The 26,573-nt window shown below is 52.0% G+C and overlaps 9 protein-coding genes and 2 non-coding genes across 11 annotated transcripts; 3 read left to right on the top strand and 8 right to left on the bottom strand.

Moving 5' to 3' along the window:
• Positions 1-1,051: 1,051 nt before the first annotated feature.
• QC762_0077480 lies at positions 1,052-1,122 on the bottom strand. The gene has a single exon. It is a non-coding gene; the product is annotated as a tRNA-Gly (tRNA).
• Positions 1,123-1,834: 712 nt separating this feature from the next.
• QC762_512820 (uncharacterized protein) lies at positions 1,835-6,127 on the top strand (the record flags this gene model as incomplete). The annotated part of the gene is made up of 2 exons (XM_062891671.1): positions 1,835-5,599; positions 6,016-6,127. Exons 1-2 carry the CDS (start codon positions 2,886-2,888, stop codon positions 6,125-6,127), a joined length of 2,826 nt encoding a protein of 941 aa, XP_062741828.1. The 5' UTR covers positions 1,835-2,885.
• Positions 6,128-7,190: 1,063 nt separating this feature from the next.
• QC762_512830 (uncharacterized protein) lies at positions 7,191-8,028 on the top strand (the record flags this gene model as incomplete). Its single annotated transcript, XM_062891672.1, has 2 exons — positions 7,191-7,416; positions 7,470-8,028. The coding sequence occupies 2 exons, from the start codon at positions 7,191-7,193 to the stop codon at positions 7,754-7,756; spliced, it is 513 nt and encodes a 170-aa protein (XP_062741827.1). The 3' UTR covers positions 7,757-8,028.
• Positions 8,029-9,361: 1,333 nt separating this feature from the next.
• QC762_512835 (uncharacterized protein) lies at positions 9,362-9,937 on the bottom strand (the record flags this gene model as incomplete). Its single annotated transcript, XM_062891673.1, has 1 exon — positions 9,362-9,937. The coding sequence occupies one exon, from the start codon at positions 9,935-9,937 to the stop codon at positions 9,362-9,364; it is 576 nt and encodes a 191-aa protein (XP_062741826.1).
• A 1,608-nt stretch (positions 9,938-11,545) lies between these two features.
• QC762_512840 (uncharacterized protein) lies at positions 11,546-13,246 on the bottom strand (the record flags this gene model as incomplete). Its single annotated transcript, XM_062891674.1, has 1 exon — positions 11,546-13,246. The coding sequence occupies one exon, from the start codon at positions 13,244-13,246 to the stop codon at positions 11,546-11,548; it is 1,701 nt and encodes a 566-aa protein (XP_062741825.1).
• Positions 13,247-14,207: 961 nt separating this feature from the next.
• Positions 14,208-14,281, bottom strand: QC762_0077430. Its single transcript has one exon. It is a non-coding gene; the product is annotated as a tRNA-Val (tRNA).
• Positions 14,282-14,456: 175 nt separating this feature from the next.
• Positions 14,457-15,770, bottom strand: QC762_512850 (uncharacterized protein; the record flags this gene model as incomplete). Its single annotated transcript, XM_062891675.1, has 1 exon — positions 14,457-15,770. The coding sequence occupies one exon, from the start codon at positions 15,768-15,770 to the stop codon at positions 14,457-14,459; it is 1,314 nt and encodes a 437-aa protein (XP_062741824.1).
• Positions 15,771-20,404: 4,634 nt separating this feature from the next.
• On the bottom strand, positions 20,405-21,783 carry QC762_512880 (uncharacterized protein; the record flags this gene model as incomplete). The annotated part of the gene is made up of 2 exons (XM_062891676.1): positions 20,405-21,472; positions 21,553-21,783. 2 exons carry the CDS (start codon positions 21,781-21,783, stop codon positions 20,405-20,407), a joined length of 1,299 nt encoding a protein of 432 aa, XP_062741823.1.
• Positions 21,784-22,961: 1,178 nt separating this feature from the next.
• On the bottom strand, positions 22,962-23,586 carry QC762_512890 (uncharacterized protein; the record flags this gene model as incomplete). The annotated part of the gene is made up of 2 exons (XM_062891677.1): positions 22,962-22,964; positions 23,035-23,586. 2 exons carry the CDS (start codon positions 23,584-23,586, stop codon positions 22,962-22,964), a joined length of 555 nt encoding a protein of 184 aa, XP_062741822.1.
• Positions 23,587-23,996: 410 nt separating this feature from the next.
• Positions 23,997-24,898, bottom strand: QC762_0077390 (uncharacterized protein; the record flags this gene model as incomplete). Its single annotated transcript, XM_062883849.1, has 2 exons — positions 23,997-24,032; positions 24,056-24,898. The coding sequence occupies 2 exons, from the start codon at positions 24,896-24,898 to the stop codon at positions 23,997-23,999; spliced, it is 879 nt and encodes a 292-aa protein (XP_062741821.1).
• Positions 24,899-26,170: 1,272 nt separating this feature from the next.
• QC762_0077380 (uncharacterized protein) lies at positions 26,171-26,475 on the top strand (the record flags this gene model as incomplete). The annotated part of the gene is made up of 2 exons (XM_062883848.1): positions 26,171-26,317; positions 26,431-26,475. The coding sequence occupies 2 exons, from the start codon at positions 26,171-26,173 to the stop codon at positions 26,473-26,475; spliced, it is 192 nt and encodes a 63-aa protein (XP_062741820.1).
• Positions 26,476-26,573: the final 98 nt, after the last annotated feature.

Below are 26,573 nucleotides of genomic sequence, written 5' to 3'. Positions count from 1 at the left end.
CTTTGATGCCAGCTGAAGCATGCAGAGAAGAGGTGGGGAGCAGATCCCGAACTGAGATCATAGCCGAACCAGAATGCTGGCTTGAAGTTGAGAAGTACCAGAAAGCTCGTAGGAGTGGCAGGTATTAGATGGACTGCCACTGTGAAAAAGGCCCGCCATGTCAACAGAGAGTGGCACCATGGTCTCCTAACAACCCGGATGCCTTTGTCGTCAAGTAGTTCAGTTCTATAGCCATCATCCGGAACGTCCTTCTCAGAGAACGGAGTCACTTGTGGGTTCGGGCTATTGTTAGCCAGGCGTGCGCCGGCCTGATCTCCTTGTTTTGATGGTAATGTTGACCCGCTTTGGTGGAGGACTTGCTATTGCTGACTGTCTGGTGTTGAGTTCCCTAATTTGAAGCTGTCGTAGGCGAGTGGTCTGAAGCCCTGCTCGTTGTGGTCCAACGGGGACTAAACCTGTTCGTAATGTTGCGCCATTCTGATTCTTCAAGTATACATTAGGCGCTCATGTCGATAAGGTGTGTTGGATGGCTTGAAGAAACTGGAGAACAATACTCCCAAAAATTGCAGTCATCATAGCTCTAACAAAACATGGATCCATTTGTCTTGGCCCAACCAAACAAAGTAGCCCCTATCCACCCAAGGTAACATAAATGTCGGTGCCATCCATGGCACAGGTGCTTACCGACAGTAGAGTCGCTTCTCAGGCTCGAGGCTCCCGAGGGCTCAAAGCATTTCGCCAATAGGAGTCGAGATGGTGAACTTTACTGTGGCTGACTTGCGGGGACAGAGCTCGCTTGAACCAAGTTTCTATCTGGCGTTGCTCTCTGCTGGTGGTGAAAGAGTCCCTGAGAGCGACGAGCAGGTGCCAAGAGGTCGCATTTTCACAGGTCTTCGAAGGTTGAAAGACTGAAAGCTGCGACATTTGTGTTTTGAGTCTTGGACAGCCTCAGTTGAGGAGGAAAAATGGCCGATGTCACCTTGCAGTGAGAAGGTTGCTTTTCTGGAAAAAAAGGAAGAAAAAAAGAGAGAGAGAGAAATGGCAAAAGAGATGCATCAGCCGTGAATCGAACACGGGGCCCATCGATGGCAACGATGGATTTTACCACTAAACCACTGATGCTGGTTTTTGATTGGCTGTTATGGTGGTGCGGAGATTATTCCCAAGATACATCATTGACAAACGCATCCGCAAGATCGGTTCAACAGGGAGCATTAGGCTTAACAAATCTAGAATCTGGTCCTCATTTATGCTTTGTCTTTAGTTCCACTCTCTTCTACACCCGGGGATGACTCCAAGATCTTGGCTTCCATTCTTAAAAATTATATGTTGTTTTGTCTTATGTCTTTAAAACCTGCAGCATGTGAAAATGATAGGATTCAAGTGCCGGCAAAGATTCTGGTTTTGTTTTTGTAGCTCTGAAATGGCCTGGTTTCAGCACAGCTATCCAATATACTTACTTTCCAGGTTCTCAAATATCAATCTTCTGTTTCCTTAAAAGATCAGACCCTTCACCTGGAATAGGTAACAAACAGCAGCTTTAAACTGGGTCTCTGGATGTTTATTTCCAGGAACTTCGTTCCACCCACGATTGGTCCGCTGACATGAACAAAAGAGACAAATTCGGCAGGCTATGTGATGTTATGACTGAGGTCCATCCCCGAATATCTTGTTGCAGCGAATGGGCAAACTCATTACTCCATACCATGGGAAAAAGGCGCGGTTCAACTTTAAGCCTCAATGGAAGCCACACCCGACAGCCCTGTAAAGCTTGGCGCTCCACTGGTCAGCTTTTGGGTCGGCTTGGCGTTCCAGGCTTCGACAAACTGCTTCTTTTGACATCAATATTCAACAGACCGCCAATTGAAAGGTGACAGCAATGCCTCGATTAAGCACTCAACCCTCCTTAATATGCCAGGAAAAATTACAAAGTCCCTTGATCTGCAAGCTGACACGCCAAAATCCACGAGGTTATCTCACAAGCCCCCAAAAGCTCGGAATGCGCATGCCATCATCTCGGACTACGCTCACCTACATGACCCTTGCTGTCGCGAATCCGCAAACAAAAATGCCGTCCAAACCAGCATTACCCAGAACTGTGCCACTCGGCTCGGCAACTAAGGCACTAAGCATAATGTGGCTCATACCACTGTGAATAGCTCAGGAATAGCATCCATGTTGATCAAGCATCGGGTCAAGTCGCCGGAAAGTTTCTACCCCTACCCCTACCCACCTCCCTGCGTCTTGGCTCTGGGAATCCGACGACACGCGGTGATCCGACGACACGCGGTCCGAGATCATTAAAGTCCGGTGGTTTCCCTCCGTCGTACACGACAGCACCCTTTCCCGGTGCTCGACATCGTCTATACGCCCCATGCAGACACCGAAATGGCGACTCGAACTCGATCATCAGACGCCAATCCATCCAAGACCAGTCCAACACACACACAGAGGATCCATGTACGGCCGTTGTTTGACGCGAGCACAAGTGGCGGTCATAACACCCACACACCCTCTATTCGGGTCCGTCCACTATTTGATCCGTCAGCTACTGCTTTTCCCAAGGCCAAATGGGCTGGGGGTCCTGAAAGAGATATCTCCAATGACCTTCAGATTCCTTTTCTACCACTTCACCCACCATTAGGGCCCACTTTTCTTGACACTGAAGCATGTCTTTGTCGACGCGAGCCGGATCCAGCCATATCAGAGGACAAGGCGGGGAGTCTTCTCTGGCGATGCTCGGGGAACCAAACGGTAGCTGATATCGACTTCACCACGGGAAAGTGGTTCAAGCCCATCAACAACGATGGAAAAGATGCCCGCCAAGTCCTAGAACTACCAATGAACGATGGATCGAACCCCCCGCTGAGAGAACACTCCTTTCGATGGGATCACGAATCCTTGTCTTTGGTCCCTGGAACGGATGGCTTAGGTGTTTGGGACCAAGCCTGCACGGGAGAAAATCGAACCTCATTCTCGACATCATACTACCGCGCCGTAGAGCAGCGAGACAGAAACGAAGCTCCAGTGGACGCAGCCCCATGTTGGAGACCTGGCGCAGTACCCTTGAGGTTGCAGGATGTGGACGACTGGAAGACGAGGGGATGTCTTCCTGGCTTTCAGTGTCTGTTTCTCCGCTGGTATGGGATCGAGTTGCTAGCTCGCTAACTTCACTTCGAACAGGCCAAAACAATACCGTCAACTCATTGCCGCAGTTCTGTCCCCCATTTGCCGAATGCCAGATGGCTCGATTGGGTTACCACGCATGCGCTATCGATGGGACGAACATTGGGATGGGGCCATTCGAGCCGATCATCTGTCAAGCTGGGAATTACTGCCCTCCAGGTGGCAAGACTACCTTTAGCTGCCCAGCCGGCCACTATTGCCAGCCTGGAGCAGCGACACCCACCCCCTGTGCTGTTGGCAGTCTTTGTCCTGAGGGCTCCTCGTACGAACGATACTTCATCCCTCTTGGGGTCTTGATTGCTCTCGACATTTTTATTATCATTGGAATCATCATCCTCCGGTTCCGCAGTCGTCTTTCATCGAGCGCCCAGGTTCATCACAGCAGCTTGTCGAAGAAGCCGGAGTCGACAGTCGTTGGGTTAGCGAGGGCAGTAACCCGGCGCAAGTACAAAAGGATATCAGAGGGGGGTGAGAGGTCAGATGATATGGACCATGAGATGCGAGCTGTGGGCAGTCATCCACCGCCTGGTAGGGGAGATGTTTGGGCTGGCTTTCAAGAAGCCTTGACCATGCCTGTCCGGTCGTATCGAAACCCGGAGGGAATTATGAGCCCACAAGGAGAAGACCTGGAGAAGAGCCTTCCGCCCCAGATTAGGGCCTTCATCGACTCGATGCGCAAGGCAACTGATGCTTCTGATATTGGTCTATCATTCGGTTATTCTCAGCTTGCGTTTCAGCCAAAAGGAACCAGTCGCCCAATTCTGCAGGATATCACTGGCTCCATCCGAAGTGGTACGCTCACTGCGGTCATGGGCGGTTCTGGAGCAGGGAAATCAACATTTGTCAATGTCTTGATGGGCAAGATTGAGTACACTCACGGCAAGGTGGAGGTCAACGGAGTACCTGGGAAGCTGGCGCGGTACAAGAAGCTGATCGGCTATGTCCCCCAAGACGACATCGTTCTTCCCGACCTGACAGTGCGAGAGAACATTATGCACTCTGCACGGATACGCCTTCCTCGCACTTGGACTTCCCAAGAAATTGAGAACCATGTTACCGCGGTCATTGACTGCCTCGAGCTCTCCCATGTCCGGGACTCTTTGGTTGGCAGTGTTGGAAAGCCTGTCATCAGCGGTGGTCAGCGGAAGCGTGTCAGCATTGGTATGGAACTTGCCGCAGCACCAATGGCGATATTTCTGGATGAGCCAACATCTGGTCTTGACGCCACGTCAGCAAGCTCCATAATGCGCACCCTCAAGGCTATTGCGAGACTTGGCATTTCTGTGATTGCCATCATCCATCAGCCAAGAATGGAGATCTTTGAAATGTTGGATGACTTGATTTTACTCGCAAATGGCCAGCAGCTCTACGAAGGGCCAGAGTCGGGTGTTCAGCCCTTCTTTGAGAAGTTTGGTTACATCTTTCCGAAACATGCCAACTATGGTGATGTGGTGACGGATATCATCACTGGGAATGGAAGGGCGTACAAGACGTCTGGGGATATCTCAAAGGATGCTTTGATTGCTAATTGGGTTGCGTGCCGGAAGGAGATTCAGAGTCCGGTGGTGCCCACGATGGAGGTGTCGCGGCCTGGTAGCCCTGAGAGTGGTTCGTCGACTGCGGGAGACGACGACAATGAGCGGAGGAATACTCGTGTCTCGGTGGTAAGACCTGTGTCACCTTTTACTGTCAACTTGGCCACTGCAAAGTCAAAGCTCCGTCAAAGCAGTGCTTCAGTTCTGGCTGTCGGGAATTTCAACACAAGCAAGGCACCCCTTGGCCGACTCCTCAAGAAACGCGGAGCCTCACGGCTCAAGCAATTCACCCTATGTCTATCCCGCGCGTTTCTTCAGCAATACCGCAACCTGTCCGTTTTCTGGTTTGAAGTTGGGCTTGCCGCCCTTGCTGGGTTTCTGTTGGGTCTGGCAGAGAATGCGAAGAATGGTGTGTTGTTCATGGGGCTTTACCACCGGCCCTATGAGATTCTTTCGACTGCGTCAGACTTCAAGTCAGCCCCCGAGATGGCGTTGTTGACAGCCATTGCTATAGGTCTTGTCTCAGCCGCTCCGGGGGTGCGAGTGTTTTCCGAAGAGATGTTGTTGCACAGGAGAGAGGCGGAGGCGGGGCACTCGAGGCTGGCGTATTTCATGGCGAAGAGTGTGTCTGTTTTGCCGAGAATGACGATGGCGTGCATGCACTTTACGGTGCCGTTGTGGTTGTTGAGCACACCTATCATGGGATGGGGATTGGGCTTTGCCGCGAATTTGTGGTATTTCTATTGCATTTTTGGACTGGCGAGTGTGATTAGTATGGTGGTCAAGAGGGAGGATGCACCGCTGTTTGCAACGATGATTGCGTTGATTGTGGGCATTTTGAGCGGAGCAGCGCCGCCGTTGAGCAGTGTGCGAAACTGGTGAGTCTTTTTCTCATTGAGGTGGTGTTGTGTTTCACATGCTGACTGAGGTGTTATAGGAAAATGGAGTGGTTGTGGAGGATGAGTCCGGGCGTGTGGCTGGCGGAGATTTATTTTGGGCAGCTTGTGTCACCATTGGGGTATCTCTACGACATTGAATCAGCGGCGTTCATGACAGGGTTTCGTCTGGATGGGCTGTGGCAGAATATGGGGATTTTGGTGGGTATTGGGACGATCTACAGGATTTTGGCGTTTGTCGGGCTTGTGTGGGGGACGAAAATGAGGATCTAGAGATGGGCAGTTGCCAGTTGGAATATTTGTTGTCGTTAATACCCCTGTTTGGTTTACGCTACAATCCATTGTTTCTTTAGACATTCGATTTTCCTGACCTGATCCCCACTCACCGACTCTCACAGGCTAGATGATAACACAACAGCTCGAGTCTCGGAAATCCTGCATTCGGCTATCGCGGTAAAAACAAAGGATGGCCACCTGATCTCGATCATCTACTCGGTTACCGAAGTCTGACAACACAGCCAATATCCGTCGACGAATAACACTCAACAATAATCATTCCCTGCCTATACCGACGACCCGAAATCCGAGAGCTAGATATCTGGGGTATGGGGATTCTGGAGAGAGAATACGCCGTCTTACCAAAGCCACGCTACTGGTAGGTTGACCAATGGTATAAATGGGTTTCTTCGTATAGAGCTACACTATGCCAAACCCACAGCGGGGAAATTGATGATCGACGGGACCTCATGCAGCCGGTCTGCAGGTAGCTTGTTTCTGGGCTGACATCTGTCGTGTTAACACATGCTGTGACTACCGGAGAATATAGTCCTCGATATTGTTCTTTGGGGCTTCATTTGTTTGCTTCCTTGGCACGGAGAGACATGAGAGGTGGTACAGAACGCCTTTGATGCAGTGATAGGGCTGGTGAGTGGATATTATTTTTTCGATGACGGGCCGGGAGGGCGCAGGTTTAAAGCTATCAGGCCTGTTTGAAAAATTCGCGATTGGTTGATCTCCATGTTGATGTCACCGAAAATAACTAACCATCGAACCAAACCCAGATCGGACCCTTGACAACAGCACCCATGGTCTGACTAGGACTAGTCCGAAGGCATTACGAGAAACGAGCAGTTCACAACACACGATTGAAGCTCTGGGACCGAGTAGAGAGAAGGATGCACGTGGTCAGCTGAGGTGATGGGGAGAGGTTGTGTGACTAGCTCCACCAATGCCAAGCCAGGGATTGACGCACTGCCTCGTATTCCACGTTTTTTGTTCCCGGGTCGCATTCACTTTTGCTGGGAGGCTAACCGAAGAGGTGACATCGTGTTGAGCTGAACTATCGATTTGAGTGAGGGTGACATTTTTGCACAGGCGGTAGAGTGATGGGAGGCATTCTCAGTTTGGGATGCCGGGTGAGGGATATCTTCGGGTTGGTCGGGTGGAAGTGGGATCGGTGATGGAAGTAGATGGAGTCACGTCACCCGATGGAGCGCGTTACTATCCAGAGAGAGGGTGAAACTAAAAGTATAAAGGGAGGTGTTGTCTCCCGATTTGAAGATACAAAAGCTTGATGGACCAGATTACAACATCTCTTGCAACGATTACAACATCTCACTTGAGCATACACAAAATCATGAAGTATCTCACCCTTCTCCTCGCCGCCGTCGGGCTGGCCTCTGCTACCGCAATCCCCGTCATCGAGGAGCGCGACGTTCAGACTGTCTCTATTAAGTTTAAGGGTGGTCCGGCGGAGTATTCCTTGACCTTGCCTGCTGATGGTTCGGAGGTTTTCACCAGTATGTTCCTCTCTCCTCTCCACCAACACCTGTTCCCACTAACATGAACATAGACAACGTCCTCTCCATCTCCATCATCGAATCGTCTTACTACATCTCCGGCTTCTGCACCTTCTACACCGACGGCGAGAAGGCCCTGCAGCAGGGTATCTCCTCTGGAGGCCTGAACCAGCTGTTTGTCGGCCCGCCGCAGCCGATCAAGAGCGTGAGGTGCCAGGGCTTCTGCTTGCCTGTGTATGGAGACTGCTATCGCAATGGGCAGTATGTGGGACCTTGCTGCAATGGATTCTGTGCTGCAAATAAGTGCAGACCCTGGGTCAACCCTTATACTGGGAATTAGAGGCCGGGGTGATTTTGGGTGTGGAAGGGGTTGATGAATGATGATTTCATATATTGCGGATGGAATATTGGGAGGGGTTATGGATTTCCTTTGAGGATACTATGAAACGGGTCATTAGGATGGGAATGGGCTTGGATATCACGAATAAACGCTCATTAAGGATCAGGGGTTACGCTACCTAGTTTTACAAATGTTAGGAATTAATCTTCAACCACGAGGCAAAGCTTCTATGCTACCTTGCCTTCATTGACTCCAAACCATGCCAAATCCTACCTATCAGAAGCTCGAGACGTGTCAAAAATAAACTTTCAAGTTTCCCCATACCCTCCCAAGCGCATGTTATTCATCCGTACCATTGAACATCAAGGGATAGGTGCCTACCTATCTTAGTTCACCACCCAAGCGGCAGATATAAAAAAAAAAAGAATTTGGACTTGCAGTACTAGGTAGTCGCCATGCAGGTTCTGGCAACCTTACTTGATGTGAAAACTGCTGTTCCAATTCTCGCCAAACCCCGTGGCCAACGATAACTACCTAACATTTTACGTGAGTTCAAGACGACAGGCTCAACTTTATCCTTTCATGTACACCCAAGGCCAACTGAACTGAACAGCATAACACTAACAGGGGCAGTTCGCAGACTTCCATGGCCACTATCCCTGGGAAATTAAACGGCTGCGACTGCAATCCATGAGATATTGCACGATTATAACAAGGTATGGCCCCAACTGTTGGCATCAGCGGTGAACCCCTTACAATCAATGGCAGTTGCGTATGTCTTGATGCGCCAATCGGACCCGTTAGGTATTTCAACCGAGCTTATAGCAAGCACCACAGAGAGCACCGAAGTAAACGGTGTGCTCAAGTTGATATGTGCCTGGGCCTGCTGCCATGGCCGGACGCCAGTGTCCCAGCCCCAGACTCCACCGCCGGAGGAGCTGGGTATGTTGGAAAATTCGAAAGACTCGAGACTAGCGCCGAGAGCTGCTCAACCTTTTTCGACAGAGTTTCCATCTCCGGTTGCCGCTCTGCTTGTCCCCAAGCTACCCCTTCATCTTCACGTTCGCCTTCGCTTCCCAGTCCAGTACGAAGACCCCGACCCTCCCGACCATGCTCCCCACCCGGGCCCAAATCGCGCCCCAAAGCCGGACTCCAGGGCACTCCGCTTCCATCAATTTGAGCGTTGCCCCCACGCGCATCGCCCTCGATGCCGGTCCCAGTGCCGCCCTCTCCCCCTCTACCATCACCTCCAGTACCTGACCCCCCTTCACCGGTGCCGATACCACCCTCCCCCTCCTTGCTATCACCTCCCGTACCTGAACCGCCCTCTCCGGTCCCAACGCCCACACCCGTTCCTTCAGCTGCGGCCACCCCAACACCTGTCCCTGAGCCAACTCCGGTGCCTACACCAGCGCCAACTCCAATACCCGCCCCCAGTCCCGCTCCTACGCCCGTGCCTGCACCGACCCCAGCTTCTATTCCCGCCCCTATGCCCATGCCTGCGCCGATACCAGCTCCCATGCCCGCTCCTCCCCCCGTGCCTGAGCCAACCCCGGCACCCATTCCAGTGCATACACCAGCCCCTATGCCTTTGCCTGAACCAACTCAGGTACCTACACCGGCGCCAACGCCCGTACCTGACCCAAGTCCGGCTCCCATACCCTCCCCTACGCCTGTACCTGAGCCAACTCCGGCCCCAAGACCTGAAGCTGCCCCCGAACCTGAACTTTTCCCCGGTCCCTCCCCCGTTACTTTGGCGACTGATCCACTGCCACTTGCACTTGCGCTTATGCTCGAGTCACCAGTGCTATAGACGTTGATGGTCACTTGAGGTCGGAAAAAGAGGCGCCTCGGCACGCCATAACCGCCAGGTTGTTCCTCCAAAATCGGGACCTGACTGGAGCTCATCGGGACGTTGGCCCAGGGGTAGTTGCCTTCCAACAAGTCATCTTGAAGAAAGGACTCGAATCCAGCGTCGGGTCCCATCAAAACGCAGTCGTCGGGCCATGTCAGCTCCACACTCTCCAGTGGCTTCATACCTCTTGAGCCTGCCGTCTCTGGCCTCTTGGGCAGCTGTGGTAAGGACTGTTGCCCTCCTGGAGGAGGCGGTTGTGGCGGTTGGGGCGGCTGAGGTGCGCTTAAGGAAGGGGCCATTATTTCTGAAGACTTGAGAGAGTGCATATAGAGCGGCTAATTGTCCAACCAACTCGTGGGAAGTTTACTGTTTCCAACACTCTTGGGATCTTGAGAACCACACGATTGTTGCATATTCTTTTATCTCTTGCTGCTTCTCCGAGCGCAAGAGAACTATGCCAGAGTCACTATCGAAAGTACCTAAAGCCTATAGTTGGGCGGCCAGCCTGTCTGCCATCGCAACTGTCGTGCCAAGATAGACTTACCTGTCAACCACGTACCTAGGTACCGTAGGTACTCAGAGGTATGGACAGAAACCCACCCCAATGATCATGAAAATTGAGAAAGGAGCTTGAAGTCATGTGAAAGGCTGTTGGAACCTGAGTGCAATGGTACCATTTGGTCAGAGAAGACACTCAAGGCTCTCCACTCTCCATCCCCACAACAAATACTCCGTCAAACACGAAAACAATACCCAATCTAATTGCCCCTCCCCTCGCCTCTGCTTTGTGCGGTGCCCGACTTTTCCCTACCATCCAGGGCAGGCAGTCTCTGACCAGAACACAGCCAAGGAGACTTTGTGGTTCGAGTTGCAGGCACAATGTAGCCTCGTGGGTTGGTGTAGGTAGTTCTCCGCGCATTGCCTAAGCTAGTCGATGTCCAACTGCGTCTCCGCCATAGGCGTTTCCCCCTTGAGCGTGATTGTCGCCACGGGCATCCCCGCCGCGCGCATCACCAGCACATGCCCCAGCTCCGTGTGCATCTCCCCAACTCTTCCACGACCACTTTGGTAGAAAAGGAGCATCAAGAACCAGCTTTCTGGATCTAACAACAACCGTCCACAAGTCTAGAACCAAAGCGCACAACCAACAAAACATCAGCAAAGATGCCTCGCTTCACCAAGATCACAGTGGTGTACAGCTACCGGCCCGGTATGTGATGCCTCATCACTGTCAGCCCTTCAGCTTATTTCTATGGCTTGCTGACCACCGCAATGTATGCAGTAAAGAAGAACTCCAAGGAGGGTGTGGGCGAGGGTGAATACGAAGACATACGCGATGACAGCACTCTCAAAGAGATCAAAGCCAGGCTTGCAGCAGACGCATAACCGGTGACCGGTGAGGTGACAGTCTGGTTTGAGGGCAAGGCGATCACCAACCTCAGCCAGACTCTCGCGTATGTCTTCCGCCACGGCAAGACGGGAAAGCCCGGGCCTCTCGAGTTTCGATACGACTCGAGCGTGGCAGTAGCCAACGGCGGGTTCGCGATGGGGGCAACGGCCGTCGCCAAAAAAGGAGGGATAGGTTGAGGCAGGGGCCAGGGCGGTGAGATTGACGAGGAGGGCAACCTTTGGGGTGGAAAGGGGGTTTGGAGGTGACGCTAGGGGCCACCAGGCGATTGCCGGCCTCGCCTATGGCGGCAAGGCCAATATCAGCAAGGGTCTCCGCACAGGACAAACGGCTGAAGGTGGAAGTATTGTTGCGGGCACCGCTGTAGTGCTCAAGTAACCTTTGTGGATGGGAGCTCGGGGGATGTGAGCAAGATACAAACTCAAAGCCACATGCCTATTTGAACCTTGTCAAGAAGGTGAATGGGCATAGATAGATATATGATACAGGCATGGCAACAAGGGGGCAGCGGGCTCCACATTGCCCCTCAAATGCAAACGCTCTCATTAATCAAGTAACCCTCAGCCTGTACCCAGGAAATCGACTTCACCCACAAAGTATCATTACTCGCTTCCCAAGTGGCAAACAATAGATGATTATCATCATCCAACATCGCTAACCCAATCTGTTCCTTGCCCTTTGCATCCGGATATGAAAACACCAGCGGGGCACTATTCCCTTTCTTTTCCAGCTTCTCCCACCTGGTAGCTTGCCACTTTCGCCCTCCACCAAAATCACCAAAGGTTCTATGCTGCAGCTTTCTTTCTTGATCCAACGCAACGACGTGGATCTGCTCATCCTTGGTCCCGGCGCCGATAATCACTGCACTGGGGATACTGCTCCAGTTACCCCCGATAGACCTTGGCTCCGATTCGATGCCCTCTTCCCAGGTGAAGTGATACATGTTCGAGTTTGTCCCCACACCAAAAAAGTATATCACGCGACCCTCGTCGACGGAGACTGCCACCGGATCTCCCCGGAAATTGTGGCCCCATGGATTCCATGAGCTCCAGATATTGTTAGCGGTGGAAAAACGAGTGCTTCTTAGCTCGTCTGTCCCTTGGCCAAAGGTGAAAACGGTATATTCAGGGTCGTGCTTGCTGCAGATAACGGCAGGGCTTGTTCCGGAACTGGCGAGGACGGGAATACTCGTCTCGTCCCAGCCACCTATCTTCTTGGAAGTGTCCCAAGTGTTCTTGATAACGGTCGTCGAATTCTTCCCCAACATCCACATGTCGTATGTCGGTGCTGACGAATTGTCCGCCAATGGTGAATTGCAAATCGCGATAGAGCTGAGACCGAAACCTCCCAGGCTTTCCCACTCTGTCGTCCGATTGGCCTTTGTGAACCTGATCGTGTTGACATTGCCTGACATGGTGCTTGTGGCGAAGACATCCATGCGGCTCCCGTCTGTCGAGGTGATGACTGTTGGTGCCCCGATGAAGGGCATGAGTTCCATGCCGGGACCTTCGGCAAGGGTTACCCAGTCGGTGGTCCAAGTTGCAGGGGCATTATTTCCTTCAGGTTGAATTCCCCACGAGCGAAACCAAATGTTGCTGTCTCGGCCTCGGGAGAAGATGTGGAGAGAACCGTTGAAGACGGCAGCAGCCATTGTCCGTCGGAAGATTCTTGTGCTATCACTTTGGCAGGGGGATCCTGTTGTGTTTGAGGACGTTGAGGATGAGGGAGTATCATTTTTCTTGCTGAGCCCGAGTCCCAAGCCGAGACCAAGTGCTATTGCTATGGTTGCTAATAATAGGGCGACGGCACTCCCGAGAACGATCCATAATTTTCGTCTTGCTGACCCGGGACGTGGTGGTAGTGTCGTTGTTGGTTGCGATTGTGTTTGGCTTGCTGTGGCTGGCCGCGATGTCGATTGTGAGCTTGGTGGTTGGTTGAAGTTGGCGCTGATGGCGATGTGCGATTTGACTTCGGGAAGAGCATCCTGATTGACAGCCTCTGGGATGGCGCCAAGAGGATAATGTGTTGGGACTTCCAAGTCGCTGAACTGTCTGACTTCGGGAAGACAGTCATCGTCCACGGGCATCATGCTGGAATGGCCCCATCGATGCGGTACTTTTGTCGTGTCATTTTCTGGGCTTAGTGGTGTGTTGTCTTGCACATGGGGTGTTTGCGGAGTTGGAGTTGGTAGACTTGTTGGTGTCCTTGGTGAACGAGCAAAAAGCATGGTGGCATTGGCGTTAGTTGGACATTACTGATCACTGTAAAGAGTGATGAGGTGACGAAAATCGCGCTCATGGGGGGCAATGGAGAGCTAAGATGCAGTCGGGATAAGGTTAACTGCAATGATTCGATCTCCTCAACATGGCAGAGATACCGGCGGCCTGGATTGACGGCCCAGGCCATGCAATGACCGTGCCACAGCAGAATCACTGCAGCTTCCGTTAGCGTGACCAGTGAGAGTGAGGGATTGTTCCAGTCACCGAAGGCGCTCTCACGCCCTGTCTCATAGTGCTGATGATCTGCCTCGGTGGCGATCGTTAAATTGCGGGTGGCTGTCACGGCCTGGGTGGTAAAGTCTGAGACAAGGCAACAGTTATACCAACCAATTGATTGAAATACTAAGGTGAAGAAGAAAAGAGGAAAAATATCACAAACGCTGTTTGCCTGCAGGGCCTTTACCACACTTATCCTCCAGTCTGCCAGTGCCAGGCTAGTGTCAGGCCAGTGCCGTGACAGGGGCTATCAACTTAGGGAAGGGAGAGCCGCAGGGTCTTGTCCTGATAAAAGCCTTAAGACCTATGAAGTAAAATTGAGATGGGGGTCGCAAAGATACTGAAAAGAGACAGCTGCCGACCTGCCGAGAAGATGGCAGCCATGAATCACGCCATGCCCAGTGATGTGCCCAGGCGACCACACCTGGCGCCCTAGACGAGCAAGCCACCAGTCTTCTGGCCCAGAAGCGCCCAGTGACAATGTGCCGCGATCTCCGAATTCTGCGACACACCATTCGGCTTACATTTTACCAAGGCGACGCTGAGTCAGACGCACTTTGGCGGCCGCATTCGGGAATTTTGCTTATTCGATCATCAATCAAATTTGCACATGTTCATGCGGCGTTTCTCCTTGCGTCTCTCATAGTTCTCCCACATGAGAGTTAATTCCAATGACGACATGCATAAATCCTAGGTTTCGTGGTGTAGTTGGTTATCACGTCAGTCTAACACACTGAAGGTCTCCAGTTCGAGCCTGGACGAAATCATTATCTTACCGTTTTGCCTCTCCAAGCCCAGAGGGGCTACACTTCGTTTTTGCTCTACTGTCTGTCCACATTTTTTTTTTATTTTATACTTCTCTTTGAACAAAAAACGCAGTTGACATTGATCAGGAGGAGCCTGCCTCACAACTACACTGGCTACCCCCTCACGCCAGTCTTGTCAGGCGTCCTCCAACAGTATGGACTCACCGGCCAGCACGCGGTCAGCCCATCTGCCTGCCATTTTCACCCATATCCCGTCGCATTGTGATACAGCATGGTGGAAGTTCACCTCCATCAAGGTTTCTTCTCCCTGTGGGCAACCCGGCCATAACTGTCTCAAGGTCGCTTTGTAAACTTTCCGCAACTGCGTTGCTTCGTACTCCATTTTATGGATGAAGTACAGGCTGTTTTTGCCTTCACTGTCGAGGTAGTCCGGATCATGGCGCCTTTCTTCCGCGGCCGCAGCCTGCTCAGGTGTCTCATCGGCATACGTGTCCCGTTGTGGCTCCTCCTCTCGAACAGGCTCATCAAGAAATCTGGGAACCTTAGTCGTCATCCAGAGAGGCATGGCCGAGACGCATTCCCAATCCAAAACGGCTGTGATTTCCCCTTCTTCGCTTACCAAGATGTTTTTAAGGTGGAGATCGTGGTGGTAAAGAACTGTTGTCTCTGGCTCGTCCAGGTTGGGAGGGAACACTTTCGGAATAAGAGAGAGCAATTTCTGCGCCACCGTAATAACCTCTCCAGCATCTTCTTTGTCGTCTTCGTCCTCGGAGCTGTCGATGATTGCTTTCTGGTCAAGCATGACGATGTTCAACTCTGCGGTGAGCCAGTCGCGGCTGGAGTGAAAGGGACCCCTTGGGATATCGTACTGAAATCGATCACCCATAAAGAACTCATGGGACACAAGCATACCGGGAGCAACCTTTCCCAGACCTTCGATCTCTTTCCCCTTCTCAAACTCCCGGAGTTCCAGCGTTCCTATTCCACGGAGCATGGCCTCTGGTTTCCCAAAGCCCGAAAGCTCAGCTTGGAATGTGGCGAGTTGTTTTGTGAAGGCGACTTTCTGCTCCATCGACATGGTCCGCCACCGTCTATGTGCTGGTGTGCCCTCTATAAACTCCATCAAGATCCACTCAAATCCGATTTCATTATCGTTACTGTCGTCAAAGTCCAGTGCCTCGGGAACCGGAATCATGGTGTTTTCGCGCACCCACCGCAGTGTGGCCACTTCGGCACGCGTTTTGAGGCCGGGATACACAGGCAGCGTGACCCTCATGATGACACGGCGTTGGGCGTATTCAACAATGTAGAGTTTGTTAAAGAGACCAGAGGTGTGGAAAAACACGGTGCAGGGGTCTTCCGGAGGGATGCTCAGGTGCTCCCGACACACAACTTCGATGGCGGGAATGGAAGGGTCTCGCGTCCATTGTGGCACGAGTTCGAAGGGTGTCTCTTTCCATTCGGACCCATCCTGAAGTTGTCGCGGCATATTTGCTCAAATTCGAGTGTTCGTCCGTGTGATGATTTGGTCAATGGTTTGTTCTTGGTGGTGTTTGTTTGCTTGATCACGTGGCATAGGGCAAAGGACTGTTGATCGTCCTATTGGCTGGACAAGGCAAGGGAGAGGAAGCACTGGGTGGGGGATCATCCCCATACCGGACACGAGCACTTGGTAAAAGGTAGGTTGACGTATGGAACCAACTCCACCAACTGTTAACCTAGCCAGTACTACTCCCTACTTTGCGGTCCTGGCTCAATCCTGTTTACTCCCACCACACATGGTCAGTGATATCCGGAATCTCGTCCTTGGGGACATCAACCAAACACCACTTCTCGAACCTCATGCTCCTCATCTCTGAAGAGAACAAGTCGACCCTGTTTCTCACAGGCTTTGGACAGACCCAACGATATATCTGCCCTCTAACATTGGTATCAGGCTTTTCTCTGTCAGGAACTGATCCCACAACTTCCTTCACTTCCAGCGCCTGGAACCATGCCTCAAAGACATCTTTGTTGTTCATATTGATATCAGCAATATCTGAGGGGAACTTGCCATATAGCCTCAACTGGTCACTCCACCCTGACCTGTCCTTCAACTTCCAGACTCCGTTGTGATAAGCACCATACCGAACTACCGGATTCTCCTCCTCGTCGCACTCCGGCTCGCTGATGCTGCGAAGATTCCCGATCGGGGCAACCTGCGCAGGAGCTAAGATAATACCCCTCAGAATGAACCTCTCGTTTGAACGGAAGCTGAACCATGTGATCTTGAGAGTGGGTTGAGTGGAGGTTCTGTGTCTGAGAGTCCCCTAAACTCACTCGAAGGATCATGAGGGTGTTAAGGGGATGTTACAGGGACGATACGTGAGGGCCGTTGTATGTTGTCAACCATTACTGGTGAGCAGGCTTTGACACAAAGAATAGGGTGATCGCTCGAACTCAGTCTTTTGAAGAAAATGTCTGGAGGGATCAAGGTCGTTGAAAGCATAAGCCGCCAAGCGCACATTGCCCCCTGAGTAACCAATACAATGCGATATCCCTTATTACATCCACCATCTACGCATTAGACACAGCTTGAGTCACTCGTTACACGTACATACGCCATGAAGCACGAGTCACAAAGGCGATTGACAAATGACTAAGCTGTTTGTGCGGTGCTTCTAGTCATTGTTGCTTGCACCCCTGACCCTACCCCCCACCCCTCCCCCCAAATCAACCAAACACCACCCCTCCCCCCTCTCCCCCTCAGACCGTCCCCCAATCCTTCCCCAGTGCTCCTCCTCACAAAACCACTGATACACCTTCCCCTTTACCCTCCTCCCTTTTCCCTCTTCCCCAATCTCCACCACCCACCCCCTTATCTCCCTCACAACCAACCTCGTAACCCACCTAGCCCAAATCTCCCCAGTCCGGTTAACACAAGCCAACCTACCCTCCAAATCCCCATAAACCCTCAACTTTCCCTCCCATTCCTGCCCTCCCTCCTCCCTTGACAACGGACTAAGAACCCAGCTCCTCCTAAAATGACACCCCCACTCTAAAGCACGAGCATCACTCCTGTCAAACACCCCACCACTCGTCTGTAACTCCGTCACCAAAGTCATAAACAGGAGCCATCTGCGCAGGCTGGACGTCGTGGTGATCAATCCTGAACAGATCCATTCTCCTGACTGTCCGGTGGAAGGACGGGACAGAGAGGTGGAGTTCGGCGTAGCGTTTTGTCGAGATTGGGTCGTGGAGATGGAAGATGAATTTTGCTGGGAAGGAGGAGGAGGAAGACACGATGGCGGAACGGCTGATGGTGACGGTTTTTTTGGGTGAGGTCGGGGTCTTGGATTTGCGGAGGGAGACAGGTTTGAGGATTGAGCGAGGGGAGGGAGGGGGTCGTATCGGGTGGGTGATGAGGGGCCGGACTGGGGTTGCCAGAGTAGGGTTGGTCTTGTTGTCAGCGCGGAATCGGTTGAGGCTCTCTCTTCCCTGGCTAGTCTCTGCGCTCCAGCGCGAGAGAAGGAGTGGGGCGCGGCTTGGTTTGGTGTCAAGGGTCTGTCTGTGGGTGTAGTGCTTCCTTGTGGATGGGCTGCCGGGGGCGGCTGGCTGGTTACAAAGGGGTTGCGGGAATCGACGGTGTACTTGATGTGCCATGGGGCTTTGTTGGAATACCTTTTCTCTGACATGATGACAGACGTGATGGTCCTCTAGTGCGTAGAATAACTCTGGAGCTACTGCTTGAAATTCGAAAGTACTATCTATCTATCCTCAGGTTAATGATGTTAGCGCTGGGATGGTGCTGATTGATTCCGCTTAACAAACTGTGCCTTTCCCCGAGTTTCACAATTACCCTCCTTTGCCAATTGAGATTCCTTATTCCCCTCTCATCCCTTGTTTGTTCGCTAGGTGTTTGTGACTCATGGTCATGGATCTGTAACAACCAATGTAGACAATCGGCCCCTTTTTACTCTCCTCCATCTAGGTACTGAACAGAGCCTCTCGAAACTATCGGCTCCTTTTGTCGGCTGTCCACACCAAGCCTAAGGAGGTCCGGCCGGCTATAGTGGCCAACAATATCCAAGAAAGCCCGAGCTGTGACGCAGTTCGTCAAGTCCAAATCAGCAAATATGATACCTCCCAAAGTATCAAGGCCAACACCAATAGGCCCCAAATACTTTATACCATCAGGTCGATTACCGAGACGCTTAGTCAAGCGTCTACCATCAGGTCCAATGATACAACTGTGTCCACCACCAGGCTTTGAGCAAACAATTCCCTGCCGCGTCCGAAGCAGGCTAATGAGATGAGTTGAGATAAGATGACCCTCGATTTATCCCATCCCATGGCTCCGGACCTTCGGCTCATCCCACACCCCTCACAGTTTGGCTCATCTCACTGGCTGATGAGACTTCCGGGGGTTTTTCCGGCCCGATATCTTGGCAGGATTATTGGCCACAGAGCCACAAGCCTCACCCTCACCCTCACCCTCACCCTCACCCTCACCCTCACCCTCACCCTCACCCTCACCCTCACCCTCACCCTCACCCTCACCCTCACCCACACAGGCCACAACCCTCACCGGGCACCCACAATATCCTCACCACCAAAGGTCCAAAAATCACTACTTTCTAGTAGCCAAAAAAAGGCTCAACAATATACCCTTCGTCTTGTGAGACGTGAGACAAGACGGGGGGTCGTTTTGGCTTGTCCTACGGGAAAATGAGGCAATTTTGGCCCATCCCACGGTCCAATGCCATAAGATTGGATGAGAGCGTCCCATCTCATTAGCCAACCTGGGGGACACAGGCGGCCACATGGCAACATGAATCGTTTCGCCCTGGGAGATGGTGTGGTACTTGAGGAGCGGCTGTGTGTGCTCCCAGGAAGCGAGACATCCCACTTTGACCATGCCGTGGTCAGGGCCAAAGTAAATCTCGGCAACGTTGTCGAAGTCGTTGCCGGATCCGTCGCCAAAGATGGTGCGCTCCATATGAGTTGACTTGATCTTGCGTCGGTGCACGAGGACTTCGCCCTGGGGGGAAAATGATGGCCTGGGAGATGTAGAGACTGTGTAGGGCTTCGTTCGGCAAGGCCAAATACCACGACAAATGGAAGGTTCTTCGGCGGTCGCCTGGACACGGTCCATAGCTTCTGATTCGACTGGGAGGGCATTGCAGACGTATCGTGTGTATAGTTTATAGTCGACTGGCCGAGCCCTATTTTGAGTTACAGAAACATCATTTGTTAGAAGTAGGTAGTTTAAGAGGGTCGAAGAGCAAGAGAGCTTACCAGCTCCACGGAGGGTACCCAGGAGCCCAGCGGTCGGGAAATGCGACAAGCTTGGCACCACCAGCGGCAGCCTTGGCGCTAAGACGACATGATTCCTCAATGGTGGCCATCATGTCGAGGAAGACGGGCTCCGCCTGGATGACTGCGACCCGAAATGGTGTTGGCATGGTGAACGGCAGCTAATGACGGGACCCCTCACTACTGGGACTTCGATTGTTTCGGGGTATTAAGCAAAGAAGCAAAGATGGGTGATGAAATACTCAATGATTTGGTCAGATATATCCTGGGCATCTTCCAGCAAGCATCACAGATGTTGTCGGCTTCTGCTCCTTCCCACGAGCGGGTTTCCCATGACACTTCACAATTGGTCGTCGCCGTCATTGGGGCGCATCTCGGGCAAGAAGAACCTGGCTGTCATCCACTCAGGACAAGACTAGCTTGACACTTCTCCGGAAGAGAGAAAGTTGTACCTCGAAACAATGCACCCAGTTCTGATTCATGAAGACTTTTATCACCCCTGCAGCCAGGGCGGCTGACAAAGACCAGACTTTCGGGCTGGCCCCTTTTGACGACCTTGCCTCTCCTGAGCGCCGGTGCAAAGAGCACCCGACCCACCTGACGATATTCGGTGGTTTTCATCAGTACGGGAAAAGGTCAGGATGTCTTTCATGAAGTGTTAGTTCCTGAGCGTGACCAGGAATTCTTTTAGTACATCGACTGTCATGACACGACGGGGATGTCAAGTACGGCTAGGGCAGAGTGATAAAAACTTTTGCAGTAAAGCCCATCGAGTCTGGTATCATAAATGTCATTGGTACATACCTATCGTATACAGCCACTACAAGATTACAAAGCATGAGCAGGAAACTTCTCACCCTCCGACCCCCTCGAGTGTCCCCTTTCCAAGTCCCCTCTCCCAACAGATCCATCCACCGACTTCACTGTCGACGCCTGCCTCCTCATTTCGGGCAGATCAATTCCTACCTCCTCGTCATACTCCACCACCGCCACCGTCCCATGTTCTTCATCCTTCACAACCCCAACCTGCCTCACACTCGAGAACCGATTCCCACCAGAACTCCCCAAACTCTCAAAAGTCCCCGACCGGACCCTCTCCCCTTCACCACCTCCACTCCTCACTGTACCCGTCCCCCTACCCCTCCCAAAGGTCCTCAAGTAATAATTCCCCCCCTGTCCCGACCGCTGCCTCTTGCTCCCCCCAAGAGTGATATCCACCCCCAGCCCCCCCAAGCACCGTTGAAACACCCCCTTCATAGCCGGTACACAAGCCGCCAACACCCCCAAGAGCTGCTCCAGCGCAGTCCAAGTACAGATACTAACCCCCATAGCCCACCAATCATCCACCGCCGCCGTCGGATCCCCCCAATCTTTGATGATAACCGTCTTGACAATACTGCTCACACTCGCCAACAGCCCCATCCCCATCAGCACGCAAACAAACACCCTCTCCCTCAACGGCCTGTTCAGCTTTCTCAAGAAAGTTATCGGTGTCAGACTCAACAGCAGATCGGTCGTGATGTTGATCCCCGAACCTAAATCAGAAACGGCCTTCATTATTTCCACCGGTACACACCTCCCACCGGGGGTCAACACATCCCAAGCCGCCTGCAACGGCTGGCACGCGATAGCCAGGCAGAATATTGTGTTGCCTATCCCGTAGATGGCCAGGATGACGATGATGGTGTACAAGAATACCCTCCACTTTCTTTCGGAGCCTCGGATTCGTAAGAGTGTAAGCGCAATCGAGATCTTGATGCACGTCATGGCCAACCCCCAGACGGGGATGGCGAGCCAGGAGTGCTTGCCGGCTTCGGTGCCGCGGGAGAAGGGGATGTAGCCTGGTTTGGGGACCATGAGCGGGAAGAGGAGGGACCAGTCTGCTATTGCTAGGATCTGGACATATATTAGGGTTAGCAAGGGCTGTGGAGATGATGGGAAAGGGAAAGGAAGGAAGGAAGGAAAGAAGGGCCTACAAAGCCAACAATGATGAACCAGTCGTCCAGACCCATCTTGAATACAGGAAAGACCCGTTGGTAGATACGCGTGAAGAAGGTGACCAGGCACAAGGCCATCAGTATTGAGGTAACACCGATGAAGGTCTGGGCAAGGTGCGCCGCCCGTTCGGTGACAGGAATGCCCGGAGGTAGGCCATCTGGCGGTGGCGGCGGCGGCGGAGGCGCATCAGTCGGGGTAAGCGCTGACATCGTGCTGGTTTGTCGTCGTAAACTTGCTATCAGTCAGAAACAAAAGAAACAAGGCATCAAGTAAAAATATAATAAAAACAAGAAATCTCAGCGGGATAAACAACTTCAGCAAGGATAGGGGGCTCCTCCCCTTAATGAACTCACTCAAGCGACCCGTCCTACAATCAAGACCCCTCTAGAACTCCCAAGCCAGAAGCCTGACGAGCTCACCCAATTCCCGATATTTGCGACCGTCCCTCCTTCCGCTCCCGGGAAGCTTATTCGAGACAAATGCACTGCATACCCCAGATTCCAGATCTCAGACAATTTGACAGATCAAATGTCAGTGCGCCCACCGCCCCCTTCGCCGGGTCCCCTAATCCCCTCCCCAGATATGAACCATTCAGGCGGAAATCTTGAAAAATGTTGCTGTGCGCACGAGCAACCCACAAAAGTTCCCCAGCCCGCCCGGTAGCAAATCTGGTCTTGTCAAAGTCCATCTCGCAACGTGACTGGCGGGAGGAGCGGCATGTTACCAAGCGAGTGGCTGATATATACCTGCATGCATGCATATTTGCTGCATCATCCATCGGTTTAAACGAGGTGTCAAACTTGGATACAACTGGATGTACAACACGGGACGATGTTGACAGGATCAGGGCCTGAGCCCAAAAGCTTGACCGTTCCTTCAAGACAGACGGACGGGATGAGTTCTGCCAGCAGATCAATATTCGCTTTCCGCCCCCCGTTGACAGCTTCAACGACGGAACCGAGCTCTGGTGCGACAGCGCCTCAGGAGGAGCAAACAACACGCGCTCAGACTCAGGCTGCCGGCAGTTATCGTCTTCATATACATCCATCTCGCGTAAGTTGAGTGGGCGGGGGCCGGCCAATCTATCCGGCGTATGAGAAGACAGAGCTTACCAGGGATCAGCGTTTCTTTGGGCAAATGTATAGATTGCAACCGGAATTGAAGTAATGAGTCTTGAGTGTGAACATGAAGAGTTTTCTTATTCGGCGAGATGCGTACAGATGTTGATCGACAAGACCTTGACAACCGGGGCACAACACCGTTACCCCGCAAAATGCCACCAAACAGAGTGATTCGACCAATCCCTACCACTTTAAACACCCAGAGCCAGCAAATCTTAGTTTTCCCTAACAATAATCCAGCATATCGCCGCCAGTTGTGGAGGGCATCACTGGGAATGCTTCGTTAGACGAGCCATGCTGAAGGAATCATCGGTCAGATATCAAGGAGATTGCACGTACCTTTTGCGCAAAGCTCTGAGAGCAAGCCATAGAACCCCAACAGCCAATGATAATTCCCACAATCAGGCCGCTCAAAGCGAATATGATCATGTGTTTGAATACTGGTCGCTGTCGGCTTCGTACCGACTTGGGCGTACTTGGAAACGTGACCCAGCACCGAACAATGGTAGTCGAGGGAAGCTCAGCAGGGGCGTGAGCTGGCTGAAGGGTAGTGACGGTATCTGTAACATTGTTCGTCGTAGGATCTCGAAGTTCTACGGTTACCGCCTTGATTGGTTCGATGGTACTGTGGACCGTGGTGACTGTGCCGTGGAGTGTTGTGACGGGGCATGAGCAAGTGATCTTGGGAGGAGCAGGAGAGCAGCGGATGCTTTTGCAAGCCTTGCAATGAGTGGAAGACATTGTTGCTGATGCCGGTTGACTTGTGGACTGTTGGTGAGGTGTTATTCTGGATGTTGTGGGAGCTGTTGTGAGAGCCTGAGGAGCGAGACAAATCAGTCCCGCAATGTGCATGGGACCAAAGGTCCGTTGTTCCTTCCATGTCGAGGTCATCCACTGCCACTGCTGATCGGCCCCGAGACAAGTCTTTGGAAGGTACAAGGGGGTAATTATCCACTCGCTCTTTCCTAGACCTCTCGAAAAATAGTTGTCACTCTCACAGAGGTAGGCATCATGCTTTGACCAATGGTTAGTAAGCCTGGTTTCACGTTCTGACCTTCAGCTTCAAAGCGGAGTCGAACGATGGCTGCATTTCTTTTTGGCTTCGGTGGGACTGCTCTGTGATCTGTTTCAGTATAGTATCTACGTCTATGCTTTGCCATCTTTTGCCGTTTTCGAGAAGAGCCGCCGAGTTACGTTGTGGCGGGCAATGCAAGTGCGCCCAGGCATTCATGGTAAGGTCGCAAGGCAACAGTCATCACGCCAAAATTCGCTCTGGAATGCAAATCCTATCTACCCGTTTGTCACCTTCCGGGGCTTTCCTCCTCTTTGCTATCCCACTGAATGAGGTGTCTGGAGTCACCACTTGCTGCTCAGCGATGCTCGGCTGGCGATCCTGCTCGCCAGCAGAAGGGAAGCCGGCACCCGACTGCATCAGGTTTCCTAAATCCTGGGAAAGCCCGGTCGCCTCAGAAAGTGGTGGGACATCCAAGTCCAAATCTGACGGCAACTGATTGATGGCAGAGCAGATGTTCTCGAAATGCTTGGGCATCCATGTGTCGTAGACATTCTTCGTGAATCGATATGCCATCCATTTTTCCTGTCCGTCAAGTGTAGTAAAGTCAAATTTGTGGATCGGCTGGTGGTAGTATTTGATGCCTTTCCCGGCTATGACCGGGTAGTGGCCGTAAATCCAGACTAAGGTATGGTCATGCGAGACGGAAAAGGCGAGGATCTCCCGGTTAACCTCATCCTCGCGCTTTACAGCACGGAAAAGCTCGACAATGGCCCGCACCGCAAGGGTCATACTGTGGGCGTTCTGTCGGTCGGCGATAAAGTCGCCGATAAAGGGCGATAGCTTGGCGAGCTGGTCATCGGTAAATGCGTCTCGTTTGAACCCAACGGAGTAGTCAGGCTGTGGACGGGTGCCGGTGAGGGGGATCGAATTGTCCCACCCTTCGTTAACGCTCTCGATAAGGCCTTTATAGTTCTTTTTCCGAAGTGCGAGCGATTCCGCCGAAGGAGCGATAAGCCTTGAGATGCCTTGAATGATCCTTGCCTCATTCTTATTGTGGAGGTTACGACAAGCATCCACAAAGATATCGTCGTCGAAGAGCGTCTCCTTAGGGACCGGCTGTTCACCGCTAAGAAGGTCCCTAAAAAGTTTCTTACTCGTATCTGTGATACCAAGCTCAGAGGTGTCCATATATGAGGCCTCAGTCTGGAGCAGGAGCGGGTACTGCGCGTCCCGGTACGGTGCACTCTTCTCCTCCCTCGCCTTTTTGGACCCCATATACGTTTTGACAAGTCTTGATTCTTGTGAGGTGACAGGAGAGAAGAAGACGTGGCGGACGCGACTGTGTACGTGCAGCAAAAGCAGACGCACCATTGCCTTCTTGTCGCTTAATTGCACTTAACTTGGTCAGTTCTCGACGACGCGATGAACTATAGGCTCGGCATGAGTACCTTGATGGTTACGAAGACATAATATGCGAACAAAGACTTAATCGCATGAAGTGTCTTTACGAAGACTTCCGGTAGGACTTGGGACAACCTCCGCTCCAGGGGGTAGATGGTATTTGTATGCCAATTGCCAGCTTGGACATGAGCTCCCAACAACTTCAACAATCCTATCGAATCTATGATGACGGACGGCGAGAAACCCTTTTCGATAAAATTACTTTTCTCTACCGAGATTATCTCCATGGAGTTCAGAAGGCAGCAAATGACACTATTTCCGGCTGTCTGTGCACTGTGCAATGCACCTCAACTTGCTGGGTACCGAGTGGAATTGGGCAATAGTGACTGGGAGATATGGTTCAAAGATGAACACCCAGGCTGTCATTTCCAGGGAAATCCGATGCAGATTTCGGAAGACATACTGCCAAAAACTGAGGAAGATTTATCTCCCGATCTTCTACATTCACACCTCAGTCCTCCAATGAACCTGAAGCATGTAAGCGCCGACAGAAAATAAAAATCGAAAATAAAACGGGCTGTAGCAAATATAGGTACTTCGGTACATCGAGCGTGTATTTTCAGGCTCTCAGGCGGAATGATGATGAAGCATAACTCTTTGTATATCTGGATATTTACTACTCCGATCTTCGAAGCCGATTCAAGATCATATGTGTGCTATCGCAAGGAATGCGTTTTGCTAAGGATTCAGCTGAAAGACTGGATCACGTTTGGATATCCGTGCGCGTTTGTGCTGGACTTGGCTCATCACTGCGGCACAGCCCAGGCCCTCACCTCAGGTATATAGTCGTTTGCTCCCTCTGGCCTAGCCACAAATCTCGGGTCTTGGGATCTTTGATATCGGGGCGATATGCTATAATTATGTAAGATCTGGACGACTTTCGGGATACCGGCGGTAGGGGGTTGAGAAGCTGAGGTGTAAGAGAACGAAACGATGGGGCAAAACGACGGCCACCAAAGGGACATCTTCATGCACGCCACCAGAGCAACGCCAATCACGATGCTTCCAGTATGCGCAGTTGACGCCAACCGCTTGGGCGCCAATGTCAGCAAAATGCCCGATGTGCGGGGTTGTCGACCTTTGGAAACAGCAACAATCGAACCTACCAAGTTTTGCACTACGTTTCTCAACAATCACTCGGGGCAAGTAACTCTTGTCTATGTCTGAGAGCTTATTCTGGTTTCAGCTACTGATTTGTTGAGCCTACTAGTTCCGTCCGTCTCCCACGCACCTGCTCGGCTTTTCCCGCTGTCGAATAGTCATACAGGCAGACAACAGATTCCTTTTTGACTGCAAAGGCCTAAGGCATATTCGTGTTTCCACCGCTAAACACGTGAGGCAGCCAAAGAAGCCTCGCAAAACCTTGCATGACCTATTCTCTATGCTACGAGAGCTGAGCTCG

This window comes from Podospora pseudocomata, chromosome 5, assembly GCF_035222375.1.
Source record: "Podospora pseudocomata strain CBS 415.72m chromosome 5, whole genome shotgun sequence".
Classification (NCBI taxonomy): Eukaryota; Fungi; Ascomycota; class Sordariomycetes; order Sordariales; family Podosporaceae; genus Podospora; species Podospora pseudocomata.
The sequence above is the reverse complement of the archived record's forward strand: the minus strand, read 5'-3'. Positions and strand labels throughout refer to the sequence as shown.